Source organism: Aptenodytes patagonicus, chromosome 20 (genome assembly GCF_965638725.1).
Source record: "Aptenodytes patagonicus chromosome 20, bAptPat1.pri.cur, whole genome shotgun sequence".
NCBI classification, from domain to species: Eukaryota; Metazoa; Chordata; class Aves; order Sphenisciformes; family Spheniscidae; genus Aptenodytes; species Aptenodytes patagonicus.
In genome coordinates, this window is record NC_134968.1 from 5,583,419 (window position 1) to 5,597,201 (window position 13,783).

The 13,783-nt window shown below is 65.2% G+C and overlaps 1 protein-coding gene across 1 annotated transcript; it reads left to right on the forward strand.

The window, feature by feature from the left end:
- The first annotated feature begins 538 nt into the window (after positions 1-538).
- PLCD3 (phospholipase C delta 3) lies at positions 539-12,816 on the forward strand. Its single transcript, XM_076356643.1, is given in 18 exon segments — positions 539-587; positions 590-707; positions 709-845; positions 3,452-3,613; positions 4,642-4,870; positions 4,959-5,088; positions 5,623-5,848; positions 6,693-6,894; positions 6,993-7,137; positions 7,212-7,364; positions 7,440-7,589; positions 7,737-7,772; positions 8,413-8,572; positions 9,611-9,727; positions 9,823-9,971; positions 10,657-10,792; positions 11,911-12,060; positions 12,149-12,816. Coding segments are annotated over 18 exon segments (2,538 nt in total). The 3' UTR covers positions 12,238-12,816.
- Positions 12,817-13,783: the final 967 nt, after the last annotated feature.

The window sequence follows — 13,783 nt, forward strand, 5'->3', positions numbered from 1 at the left end:
GGGTCCCCAGGTGCAATGGCAGAGGGGGTCCCATGGGTCCCTGCTGTCCCCAGGTGTGGTGGCGGAGGGGATCCCGTGGGTCCCCCTGTCCCCAGGCTGGTGGAGGGGGTCCCCTGGGTCCCCACCGGTGGCTCCAGAGTGGCACCGGCAGCAAGCAGCCGTGCCCCCCGGGCAGAGTGGTGTCCCCCGGTGGAGACCGGGGTGTCCCCCTGAGCCGGTCCCCGGTGCAAGAGGACCCCCGGGGGGAGGCGGGGACCCCCGGTCCGTTCCGGGGCGGACCGGCCCTTCGGGTTATAGCCGGTGCAGAGCGGGACCCCCCCCCGTGCCGTTCCCCCGTGCAGAATAACTTCCCGGGTGCACACCGGGACCCCGACCCGTTCCCGGTGCAGAACGACCCCCGGTGCAGAGCGCACCCCGGTGCAAACTTATCCCCGGTGCAGACCTGATCCCCGGTGCACAGCCATCCCGGCGCAGACCACCACCGGCACCCACCGCTCGGCCCGGGCCGGCACAAACGGTTAACACCGCCGGGGCTGAAATGTGGCTCCTCCCGGTACCTCCCCGCGCCCGGCCCCGGTCCCGGCGGGGCCGCCCAGCCCCAGCCCCGTCCTCCGCCGCCGCCCAGCCCGGCTGCACCGGCCGGGGGCACCGCCGACACCAGAAGCACCGGGGCCACCGGGGGCACCGGGAGCAGCAGGAGTACCGGGGGCACCGGGAGTACCGGGGGCACCCGCCCCGCACCATGATCTGCGGCAGGAAGGCTCGTCCCGCCGCCGAGCAGCCCTGCTCCCCGTCGGACGGCTCCGGTGGCCCCCGCCGGCCCGGCAGAGCCTTGAAGAAAATGGGTGAGTCCCGGGGCCGGTCCCGCCGCGGGGGGCCGGGCGGGGGGGGCCGGGGGACCCGACGGGGCGGGCGGGGGGCACCGGGCAGAAACCCCAGGGGGCTGTGCCGGGGGGGGGTGGGGGGTGTCCCGGGAGGGGTCCCCGTGTCTGGGAGGGTCCCCGAGGTGGATGAGGCACCCCATGGCAGGGCAGGGTCCCTCACGGCCAGGAGGGGTCCCAGGATAGCCAGGGTCCCTGTGCAGGAAATTGTCCCCGTGGTTGGGTGAGATCCCCATGGCCAAGAGGGTCCCCATGGCAGGGAGTGTCCCCGAGGTGGATGGGGTCCCCCACAGCAGGGAAGGGTCCCCATGGCTAGGAGGGTTTCCCAAGGTAGCCCCAGAATAGCTGTGTATTGCCCCAGATGTTGGGGGGCAGCTGGGCCGGGGTTTGGCCACATCACGGGTGACAGGAGCCCTCCTGCGGGCCCCCGGGGACGAGCCGCTCAGGGTATTTATTGTCCCCAAGGCTCAGCTCCAGCTCCCTGGGACCCTCACCTAATACCCTGCCTCAGTTTCCCCACACAACGGTGCTGCCCACAGCGCTGTCGGCTTGGTGCCCTGCTGACCCCATAGCAGCTCGGGACAGAGCTGCCCGTGAGGCGCGGGCAGGAGGAGCGGGTGCCTGGAAAGGTCAGGGCGTGCCTGCCAGGGTGGCTGGGCCCAATCCTGCGTGGGTGCAGCAGGCAGGGCAGGAGCTGGCTCTGTGCCGTGGAGGGAGGGCTTTGCTCCCGCCGCCGTACTGGCCCACGTGTGGCTTTGGACATGCAGCCGTGTGCCCGGAGCTGCATGGCTCGGTGCGGCCGTGTGTCTGCTGCAGCTCTGCGTGTCCGTGCGTCCCTGTGTCTGTGCGTCCATGGGTCTGTGCACCCATATGCTTGTGCATCTGTACATCCATGTGCCTGTGTGTCTGTGTGTCCTTGCACCAGTGCATCCATGCATCCATCTGTCCCTGCATCTCTATATCCGTGCATCCATGTGTCCATGTATCAGTGCATCCCTATGTCCGTGCATCCCTATGTCCATGCATCCGTGTATCCATGCATCCATACACTTGTGCACCTGTGACCCCACATGCCTGTGTGTCCGAGCATCCGTGCGTCTGTGCACTTGTATGCCCATGTGCCTCTATCCATATATCCATATGCTTGTGCATCCATGCATCCGTGTGTCTGTATCCGTCCTCTGAAGACGCCCTCGATTCTGCACCGCGGGCAGGATGTGACCGCGCAGGAGGTGGTGGCAGATGGTGGCCGCGTCCCCGGGGCCGTGGCCGGCTCTGGATGTCCCTGCTCGGCCCCAAACCTGACGTTTCCCAGCCCAGGAGCAGCATCTCTAGCCGGAGTGGGGACACGGGCACAGGGGGTGTTCTTACGGAGTGGCTGCCAAAACAGAAAGAGAGGAAATAACTGCTCTTTGGAGAATAGACGGAAAAGTCTTGGCTCCTCTGTGAGCCTGGGCGTGGGCCTGTGGGTCCCCCGAGGCCACCCCGTCAGCGTGCCCAGCCTGACCTTTGCTGCCGGCACCATCCCGGCACTCCCCACGCGTGATTTGGGCAGCTTTGCTGGGATTTAGCAACTGGGCTGTGCCGTGCGAGCAGGGCTCTGCCACCGCGCTGTGGTGCCCTGTCCCCCCCAGCCGGCCATGTGGTGCCCCAAAGGGGCCCGATGGCAGTGGCTTGTCCTGTCTCTTCTCTCCTGTCTGTCCTGTCCCATTCCATCCATCCCATCCCATCCCATCCCATCCCATCCCATCCCATCCCATCCCATCCCGTTCTCTCCTGTCTGCCCTGTCCCATCATGTCTGTCCCATCATGTTCCATCCTGTCCCATCCCATCCGGCCCCATCTCATCCCATCTGCCCTGTCCCACCCTGTCCCATCCCATTCTGTCCTGTCTGCCACGTCCCATCACGTTTGTCCCATCCCATCCCATCGCATCTGTCCTGTCCCATCCTGTCTGTCCCATCAGGTCCCATCCTGCCCTGTCTGCCCTGTCCTGTCCCATCCCGTGATATCCCATCTGGTGCCATCCCATCCCATCCTGTGCCATCCAATCCCATCCTGTCCTGTCCCATCCTGCCATGTTTGTCCCGCCCGACTCTGTCCCATCCAGTCCTGTCTGCCCCACCCTCTCCTGTCCCATCCTACCTGTCCCATCTTGTCCTGTTGTGTCCTATCTGTACTGTCATATCTTGTCATATGTGTCCCATCTTATCCCATCCCATCGCCCTCTTCTGTCCATCCCATCCTGTCCTGTCCCATGCCGTGCCACTCTGTCCCATCCCATCCCATCCCATCCCATCCCATCCCATCCCATCCCATCCCATCCCATCGCATCATGTCTGTCCTGTCCCATCTGTCCCATCCTGTCCTGTCTGTCCCATGCCATGCCATCCCATCCCATGGGATGTGCAGGGGTGTACACATGCAGGTGTGCATACAGATGTGCACCAAGCCCCCCCCCACTCCCACCCAGTACCCCCAGTAGACCCTCAGAGCCTCCAGTACCTCCCAGTGCTCCCCAGTACCCCCCCGATAGCTGCGCAGGGTGCCCACGGGCTGGTCCCCCGCAGGCCTGACGGAGGACGAGGACATCCAGCGGATGCTGCGGGGCTCCCTGCTCCGGAAGATCAAGTCCCGGCGGGGTCCCAGGGAGCGGCTGTTCCGCCTGCAGGAGGACGGGGCGACCATCTGCTTCGAGGGGCGCTTCGGACGCGCTCGCTCCCAGCAGAGCTGTGAGTGCCGGTGCTGGGGACTGTCCCCCGGGGGCTCAGGGACACTCAGGACATCCTGCACAGCCTCGAGCTGCAGGGAGGGGTTGGGACCTGGTCAGTGCCCCAGACCTGCCCGTGGGGACTTGGGCATGAGCTGGGACCCAGACCCCCATCCAGACCCCCACCTGGGACCCAGATCCCCACCCAGGACCCAGACCCCAATCTGGGACCCAGGACACCAACCCCCATCTGGGACCTGGATCTCAACCCAGGACCCAGCCCCCAACCCAGGACCCGGACCCCCACGTGCAAACCAGACCCCCACCCAGGACCCAGACCCCTGCCTGGATCCCCACCTGGGACCTGGACCCCCACCTGGGACCCAGACACCAGCCCAGCGCTCAGACCCCAATCCAGGACCCAGACCCCCACCCAGGACCCAGACCCCAATCCAGGACCTGCACCCCCAGCCTGGGACCCAGACCCTGACCTGAGATGTGGACCCCAGTCCAGGACCCGGATCCCCCCCAGGACCCGGACCCCAACCCACTGCACCCCGTGCCTCCCAGTGCTTCCCAGTGCACCCCATGACATCCCAGTGCACCCAGTGCCTCCCAGTGCACCCCAGGCCGAGCCCCCAGAGCCCACACCCTTCCCTGTTCCCCATGGGACCAGCGCGAGGTCCCGTCTCCATCCCGGCCAGACTCTGTCCCTGCTCCCTGGCATCACCCGTCTCTTTCCACCCTCTCATCTGGGATGGGTGCCCGGAGCTGGCGCCGCTGCAAGACAGCTCCATCCCCCACTGGCGTCCCAGTCCCCATCCCCGCAGGGGACAGCGGCCACGGCTCCTGTCTCGCCTGGGATTAGTGGGTTAAGCCCAGCTGCAGCATAAACAGGAGCTGAGCCTCAGTCCCCTGGGGTGCCCCTGGGGACGCGTAGGGTGTCCATCAGCAGCCAGGATCTCTTGCAGGATTGCTCATGGGTGAGGGAAAAGCTGAGGGACCACCTCCACCCCCGGGGTGGCCCCATCACCGCGCGTGTTCCTGCAGTCTCAGTGATGAACCTCGAGGGGGTACGCGAGGGACACCAGTCAGAGGGTCTACGCAAGTACGGTGCTGACTTCCCCGAGCGGCACTGCTTCACCCTCGTCTTCAAGGGCAAGCGCAAGAACCTCGACCTGGCCGCCCGGGGCGAGGAAGATGCCCGCCACTGGGTGCAAGGGCTCACCAAGCTGATGGGGCGGCTGCAAGCCATGAGTCAATCAGAGAAGCTCGACCAATATCCTTTGTCGGAGCTATGGGGGCTTGGGGACAGGTTGGGGACGGCTGTGGGGGTGACGCTGGGTGGTTTCCTTACCCCAGCGTAGCTGGATCCATGGGGTCCTGCAGCGAGCAGACAGTAACAAGGACAACAAGATGTCCTTCCGGGAGGTGAAGAGCATGCTGAGGATGATCAACATTGACATGGATGATGTCTACGCCTACAAGCTCTTCAAGGTACCCGTCCTGTGCTCTATCACCCGCTGTCCCCCACTGCTGTCACCTTCTGCTGGTGACACCTTCACTGCTGGCTCCTTCTCTGCCTTCCCAAGTGCAGAGAACTGTCAAACTCATCACACTCAAAGCCACCCACCATCACCAATGGTTGACTACCGCCAATGGTGGGGTGAGCTGTCCTGCCCAGTGCTCTGTGGGTCCTCGAGGTGTGACATTTTCCCCCCATGGGGTGCTGTCCCCATGGGCATCTCCCAAGGTCCCTTTCCACTTGGGAAACTGAGGCACGGCGCTCTGCTCTGCTGCACCCCAGACTGGAGGATCAGAGGCCTATGGGTGGAGGGACAGAGGGGACATGCCCCCACACCCCCCCTAGGCACAACCCATCCCTGAGCCCTCATGCCAGTAGCTGAGCCCCCCCAAACTCATCGCGCATTCTGCCAACCCCAAGGGACAGGCAGGACGAGGCAGGGGGTGGCCGTACCCCCTCCCCATGGGCAGGGGACGGTCCCTGAGGTTGGGCTGCGGTCCCACCAGGAGTGCGACCGCTCGGGCAATGAGCGGCTGGAGGGCTGGGAGCTGGAGGAGTTTTGCCGACGGCTGCTGCGGCGGCCAGAGCTGGAGGAGCTTTTTGGGCGTTACTCGGGCGAGGACCGTGTCCTGTCGGCCGAGGAGCTGCGGGATTTCCTACGGGATCAGGGCGAGGACGCCAGCCTGCGCCAGGCCTGCGCTCTCATCCGCACCTACGAGCTCAACGAGAAGGGTAGGGCTGAGGACAGCCAGCTCGGGTGGCGGTGGGATGGTGGGATGGGTGCTGCCGGAGCCAAGGGAGGTCGTGGATGGCGCGGGGATGGGGCTCTGCTTGGTGGTGTCACCTCCCAAGCTGGTATGGCGTCCTCCAAGGCTTGGGTGAGTGTCCCTGTGTCCCTTCCCCAGGATGGCACCAGGTGTCAGCAGTCCAACACGTGGCCTTGCTGGTCCCTGGTGGCACAGGGGATGTGAAGGTGGGGGTGGACAGCAGGTGGACCTCCATGTCTCCTGGGTGATGCAGTGCCAGCCCTAGCATGAATGTGACACTGCTGGGGGGACCTCCATGTCCCTTGGGTCCCACCATAGCAGGTCCAGGGTGAACATGGCACTAGGAAGACAGGGGACATCATGGTGAGGATGAAGGACCTCCACGTCTCTTGGGTATCATAGTACTACCCCTAGGGTAGATGTGGCACTAGCAGGATGGGGGACATCAGGGTGGAAATGGGACACCAAGGGGACTTCCACATCCCCTGGGTGCCACAGTGCTAGGTCTGGGGTGAACATGGCACTATGAGGACAGAGGACATCAGGGTGGGGACAGGGAACCTCCACATCTCATGGGTGCCACTGTGCCAGGTCCAGGGTGAACGTAGCACTAGCAGGATGAGTGACACCAGGATGGAAATGGGGCACTCAAGGGAACTTACATGTCCCCTGGGTGTCGCAGTGCCAGGTCTGGGGTGAACATGGCACTGCTGGGAGACAGGGGACATCCAGGTGGGGACAGTCCCCGGGATGCCACCCTGTCAGCGGTGTGCCAGCCCTCTGCGACACCCTGCTGCTGTGTCCTGCAGCCAGGCAGCAGGACCTGATGATGCTGGACGGCTTCATGATGTACCTCCTCTCAGCCGCCGGTGACATCCTCAACCAGGAACACACCAAGGTGCACCAGGACATGAGCCAGCCCCTGTGCCACTACTTCATCTCCTCCTCACACAACACCTACCTGACCCGCAACCAGATCGGTGGCACCAGCAGCACCGAAGCCTATGTCAGGTGGGTGCCCCTGGTCAGATGCTCCATGCCTGGATGGTCCCATGGTTCGAGGGTGCTGGGGCAGCACAGGGACTCATCCAGTGATGGTGCGGTGACAGGGCGCTGATGGCGGGATGCCGTTGCGTGGAGCTGGACTGCTGGGAGGGCTCTGATGGGGAACCCATTGTCTACCACGGCCACACGCTCACCTCCAAAATCCTCTTCCGCGATGTCATTGAGAGCATCCGCGACTATGCCTTCAAGGTGAGCCGGGTGCCGGCAGCCCTGGGACGGGTGCTGGGTGCTGGGTGCTGAGCGCTGCTCATTCCCGTCCCCAGCAATCACCCTACCCCGTCATCCTGTCCCTGGAGAACCACTGTGGGCTGGAGCAGCAGGCCACCATGGCCCGGCACATGAAAGCCATCCTGGGGGACATGCTGCTGACGCAGCCGCTGGAGGGGCAGGACCCCCACGACCTCCCGTCCCCGGAGGTAAGACCACCCCCCCGCCCACCATGGTGTCCCCATGTCCCCTCCGAGCCCTGAGCTCGGCCCTTCCTCCTGCAGCAGCTGAAGGGGAAGGTCCTGGTGAAGGGCAAGAAGCTGCCAGAGCCGTGGCACGAGCCCTGTGGTGTCACCTCCCTTCCGGACCCCGAGGAGGAGGAAGAGGAGGAGGAGGAAGAGGAGGAGAAGCTGCAAGAGAGAAGCAGCCGGCAGGTAAGGGACTCTCCCAGGGCTATGGTGCTGGGGGACCACGGCGTCCTGGTGGTCCTGGAGGACCACGGTGTCCCAGGAGTGCTGGGGTCTGGGGCAGGTGAGCACTGCCAGCATCCCCCGATGCAGCCCTGCTCTCTCCTCTTCCAGTCGCTGCAGTCGCTGCAGGAGATCAGACCTCTGCAGGTGGGTCGTGTGATGGAGCTGGGCGGGCTGATGGGTCGGGTACCGTGGGGGCGGCGAGCGGCTGTCACTGCCCAGCAGAGGGGACTGAGCTTGGGGACTCCTCAGCTGTGCCTCCCGCTTCCCCTGTTGGGCTGGGTGCTCCATTTCTGGGGTTTCCATCACCTCGGGGTCTCCATTGACCTTGGGAACTCCATGACCTTGGGTCTCCATCACTTTGGGGTCTCCATCACCTCCAGGGTGACCCCTCGGGGTCTCCATTGCCTTGGGGGGGGGTTGTCCATCGCCTCAGTTCTCCATTGCCTCAGGGTCTCCATCACCTTGAGGTCTCTAACATCTTGGGTTGTGCATCATCTTGGGTTCTCCATGACCTCAGGGTCTCAACCTGCTTGGGTTCTCCATCATCGCAGTGTCCATCACTCCATTGCCTCAGGTTCTCCATCGCTTTGGGGTTTCCATCACCTTGGGGTCTCCATTGCCTCAGGGTTTCCATTGCCTCAGGTTCTCCATCCCTTTGGGGGTCTCCATGGCCTTGGGGGTCTCAGTGCTCAGCACTAGCAGGGTAGGGGTGGTCTGTAGACCCTCAGGCAGGCAGGTGGCCACCAGAGCCAGGGTGGCCCTGACACCATGGTGGCTCCTGCAGGCCAAGGACGCGTCACAGGTGGCCCCAGAGCTGTCGGCTGTGGTGGTGTACTGCCAGGCTGTCCCCTTCCCCGGCCTGCCCGATGCCCTGCGCCACCCCCGGCCCTGCGAGATGTCCTCCTTCAGCGAGAGGAAGGCTCGGAAGCTCATCAAGCAGGCGGGTGAGGGCGACGGGATGGGGACGGGGACAGGGACAGAGTGGCTCCATGCTCCTGACCTCACTGGGACGCAGGGTGGGGCGGAGATCGATGGGCTCTGCCACCGGGGTGGCTCCATGGGTGGCGGTTGGGGGCACGCTGGCCTCGGCTGGGCGGCTCTGGTCTGATGGGACTGGAGTCTGGTGTCAGGGTCTGGGGCCAGAGGCCAGGGTGAGGGTTACAGGTCCAGGATCAGGGTCTGGTGTAAGGGTCTGGGGTCAGGGTTTGGGATGTGGCATCTGGGTCCAGGGTCAGGTCTGGGGTCTGGGGCTGGGATTAAGATCTGGGTCAGGGTTCAGGGACTGAGGTCTGGGGTCAAGGTCTGGGGTTCGGGTTCAGGGTCCAGGGTCAGGATCTGAGGTCAGGGTCTGGGGTCAGGGTCCAGGATCCAGGGCTGAGATTAAGATCTGAGTCTGAGAACAGTGAACCCCAGGGTCAGGGGTCCAGGGTCAAGGTCAGGGGTCCAGGGTCAGGATCTGGGGTCAGGGTCTGGGGTCTAGGGTCAAGGTCTGGGATCAGGGTCAGGGTCTGGGGTCCAGGGCTGGGATTAAGATCTGGGTCAGGGTCCAGGGTCTGGGGTTTGGGTGTGGAGTCTGAGGTCCCCGGTCAGGATCTGAGGTCAGGGTCTGGGATCCAGGGTCAAGGTCCAGGTTCTAAAGTCAAGGTGTGGGGTCAAGGTCAGGATCAAGGGTCAGGGTCCAGGATCCAGGGCTCGGATTAAGAACTGGGTCAGCATCCAGGGTCTGAGGTCTGGGGTCAGGGGTCCGAGGTCAAGGTCCAGGTTCAAGGTCCAGGGTTGGGGTCTGAGCCCCAGGGTCCGGTTTCAGGGTCCGGTTTCAGGGTCCGGGTCACGTTTCAGGCTCTGGGTCCACCCAGCCAGGCAGGATCCGTCCCTGTCCCCAGGCACACGGGTGCAGGCAGGGCACCGTCACCTGCTGGCAGGCCCCCGCACCGGCACCCATGGGTGCAGCGGCCCCGCTCAGCCATTCCCCCCCCCTCCAGGCCCGGCACTGGTCCAGTACAACGCCCAGCAGCTCAGCCGCGTCTACCCACTGGGGCTGAAGATGAACTCCTCCAACTACAACCCCCAGGAGATGTGGAACGCTGGCTGCCAGCTGGGTGAGACCCCACGGCCCCTGGAGGACACCCCATGATCTGGCACCCCGCCCCGGAGCTGTCACCCACCCTGACACCCCATCCCCCTGTCCCCACAGTGGCCCTCAACTTCCAGACGCCGGGCTATGAGATGGACCTGAACGCCGGGCGCTTTCTAGGCAATGGGCGCTGTGGCTACGTGCTGAAGCCCCCCTGCCTGCGCAGCCCCCCCGGAGAGGGGACCCGCCACCTGGCGCTGCACGTCAGGGTGAGGGCACCCCGCTCCCCCTGGCCCCACGCGCGGGTGGGTGCCACCCACGTCGCTGCTGGGTGACATCCATGACATTCCCATGCCTGGCCAGATGCCACCTACAGCCCTTTTCCCAGGTGACACCAACCCCACACCCAACCAGGTGTCACCCACATCCCTCTGGGTGACATCAACAGCATGTCCAGCCAGCTGCCACCCACGTCCCTTCTGGGTGACGCCAACCCCATGTCCAGCCAGCTGCCACCCACGTCCCTTCTGGGTGACACCAACCCCATGTTCAGCCAGGTCCCACCCACATCCGTTCTGGGTGACACCGACCCCATGTCCAGACAGGTGCCACTCGCACACCTTCTCCTGGGTGACACCAACCCGACACCAACCTGGGTGCCACCAACCTCTCTTCTCCTGGGGACACCGACCCTGTCCTCACATCTGTTTGGGTACCATCCATGTCCCTACTCCTGGGTGACACTGACCCCATCCCCCTGCCTGGCCAAGTGTCCCTTCTCCTGGGAACACCAACCCTGTCCCTGCACCCAGCCATGTGCCACCCACATCCCTTCTCCTGGGTGGTACCAATGCTGTCCCTGCACCCAGCCATGTGCCACCCACATCCCTTCTCCTGGGGTCCGCCACCCCGCGGTGCCCCATGCCGCCAGCCCCCAGCACCCTCTGCCCCCAGGTGATCACGGCGCAGCAGCTGCCCAAGCTGAACAGGGAGAAGGGGAGCTCCATCGTGGACCCCTTCGTGCGGGTGGAGATCCACGGGGTCCCGGCCGACTGCAGCAAGCAGCAGACCCACCACAAGCTCAACAATGGTGAGTGTCCGCTGGGCCACCACGGCCTGGCCACCGGTCCCCAGGGACACCCCAGGGCACCTGGTCCCCAGGATACCCCAGGGCACCCAGTCCTCAGGGACATCCTGATGCCCAGGGGCGCCCCAGGGCACCCAATCCCTGGGGACACCCCAGGGCAGCTGGATCCCTGGGAAACCCCAGGGTACCCTGATCCCCAAGGCACGCCAGGGCACCCGGTCCCTAGGGGCACCTCAGGGCACCTGGTCCCCAGGGGCACCCTGGGGCACACTGACCCCCGGGGCACCTCAGGGCACCCTAATCCCCAGGGACACCATAGGGCACCCTGATCCTCAGGGACACCCCAAGGCACCCGGATCCCCAGGGCACCCTGACCCCCCAGGGGTGGCAGAGCCCTCGGGCACCCAATACCCCGGGCACCCACTGCCCCCTGCACTCCAACCACCGCCCCCAGTTGAGCTGGTGCCCAGGACATCCCAGTCCCCCCAGTGCACCCCAGTCCCTCAGTGCCCCGTCCCCAGCACAGCCTGATCCCCGCTAGTGGCAGGGCTCCAGCATGTCCCAGTTCTCCCCAGTGCTGCTCCCTCCTGCCCTCCCGTATACCCAGCCCAAGCCCTGTGTGACCCCCATTCCCCCAGTATACCCAGCCCGGCCCCAGTATCACCCCCATTCCCCCAGTATACCCCATCTTGACCCGGTATGATCTCCATTCCCCCTGTATACCGCAGCCTGGCCCCAGTATGATCCCTGTTTCCCCAGTGTAGCCCGTCACGGCCCCAGAATGACCCCCGTTCCCCCAGCATAGCCCAGCCCAGCCCCAGCGTCACCCCCGTTCCCCCAGCATAGCCCAGCCCAGCCCCAGTATCACCCCCGTTCCCCCAGCATAGCCCAGCCCAGCCCCAGTATCACCCCCGTTCCCCCAGCATAGCCCAGCCCAGCCCCAGTATCACCCCCACTCCCCGAGTCTGCCCCAGTCCCCACGTACCCCAGTGCAGGACGGCAGCTAAGCCGGGGCGAGCGCACTGGTGGGTCAAGTCGGTCCCTACGTCTGGGGCGGCGGGTGGCCCCGGTGGCTGCGGTGGCTGCGGTGGCAGTGCCCACCCCCTGTCCCGGTGCCGTAGGCTTCAACCCGCGCTGGGAGGAGACGCTGAGCTTCCAGCTGCGGGTGCCCGAGCTGGCCCTGGTGCGCTTCGTGGTGGAGGACTACGACAGCACCTCCTGCAATGACTTCGTAGGGCAGTTCACCCTGCCCCTGGCCAGCATGAGGGAAGGTGGGTGGGTGCCACCCCCCCCCCCCCGCTGCCCCCGGGGACGGGGACGGTCCCCCGCCACCCGCTCAGCCCTCATCTCTGTCCCTAGGGTATCGTCACATCCATCTGCTCTCCAAGGACGGGGCGTCCCTGTCTCCCGCCACGCTCTTCGTGCACGTTCGATGCAAGAGCCTGTGAGGTCTCCGTGGTAGGAACATCATGTCCCCGTGTGGGGGACAACGTGGTCCTCCATGGGGTAGGCACCCTCCTGCGCCAGAGACACCCCGCTCCCTGTGTGGGGACAGCCTGGGGACACCGCTTGCCTGGCCGCGGTGACAGCAGGGCTGGTTGGGGGACCCAAGGGGGTAGGGGACCCCCTCCATGTCCCGTAGTGCCACCCCATCTGCTGGCCCACGTGCCCCGCTCCTCCCCTCCCTGGCTGTGACCCCGAGGGGACGGAGACGCTGTGAGAACCAGGACGGGGTGGCCGGGCCATCAAAAGCCCAGCACAGCCCTGGGCGGGGTGAGACGGGTGACAGCAACCCCCAAATGTCACCACCCCCGACCATGCTCGATCCCAGCCCCCCCTTGGCTGGCACTGCAAGGACAGTGCCACCACCATGAGGTCCCCAAGGGGACCCTGCCACCACGTGCCCATGGCGTCGAGCCTCTGCTCGGCAGCGGGCCGCGTTCCCAACCCCTGCTCCAGCACCGGCGAACGTCACAGATTTATACCCCAGTTTCAAGCCAGTCGAATAAAGGTTTTATTTTAACAGAGCCTGTCCCGGCGTCCCTGTCACCTCCTGGGGCCCGTTGGGTGGTGGTGGTGGGGAGAGGCTGGGGGGGGTAAGGGCTGAGCCCACCCCCAAATGCAGCACTGCCCCAGGGAGCTGCCAAGCACCCATGGGTGCTGCACCCATGGGGGATGGGGGGGGTGGGGGTGGCTCGTTGGAGCAGCCCTCAAAACTGCCGCGGTGACAGGGGGAGGGTCCTGCCAGACACCCCCCAACCCGCACCCAGCCTCCCCCAGCCCAGGACACCAGGGACACAGGAGGGGACACAGAGATACTTGCATAGGTGACACGGGACCCCGAGCAGGGGGGATGCGATGGCACTGCCGGGGGGGACGTGACGGGCTCCTGGTCCCCCACCGAGGGCCCGCAGGTCCAGGCCAGGGTGGGCAAAGCCCCTCGGGGTCCATGGTGTGCCACGGGGCATGACGGGGACACAGAGGACAGGGAGGCGTGGGAGTGCATAGATGGGGTCTTGGCCTTGGTGTGCAGCTTTGGAAACCTTTGGCTGGGAGGGCAGGAGCATCTCAGAGCTCTTTGTGGACACGGTTCATGTAACGTCGGGAGGCGGCAGGCTGCCCGGGCGCTTGCTTCCCAAGATGTCTTGATGGGATAAAGGTTTTCCATGAAAGAAAACATTTCCTTTACCTCAGAGGTTCCCATAGCACAAGATGACGAGCCTGGTGGAAGAGGCACCGGGGTGGCTGGAGAGGCTGAAGCCCCAGGGCGATGCCGATGGCGGGTCGCAGGGCAGTCGCTTGCATGTGTATCCGTATTTCCACGCTTCCAGAGAAAAGCAGCTGAGCAGAGAGCCCCGAGGTGCGGCAGCGGTGACGGAGCATCCCCCCGATACCCACAGCCCCAGCGTCATGGGGGCTAGCGGAGGGGAACGAGCCCCAGGAGTCCGAGCAAAGCTGGGTGTGCCGGACGAGCTCCGGGGGCAGCGAGGAGCC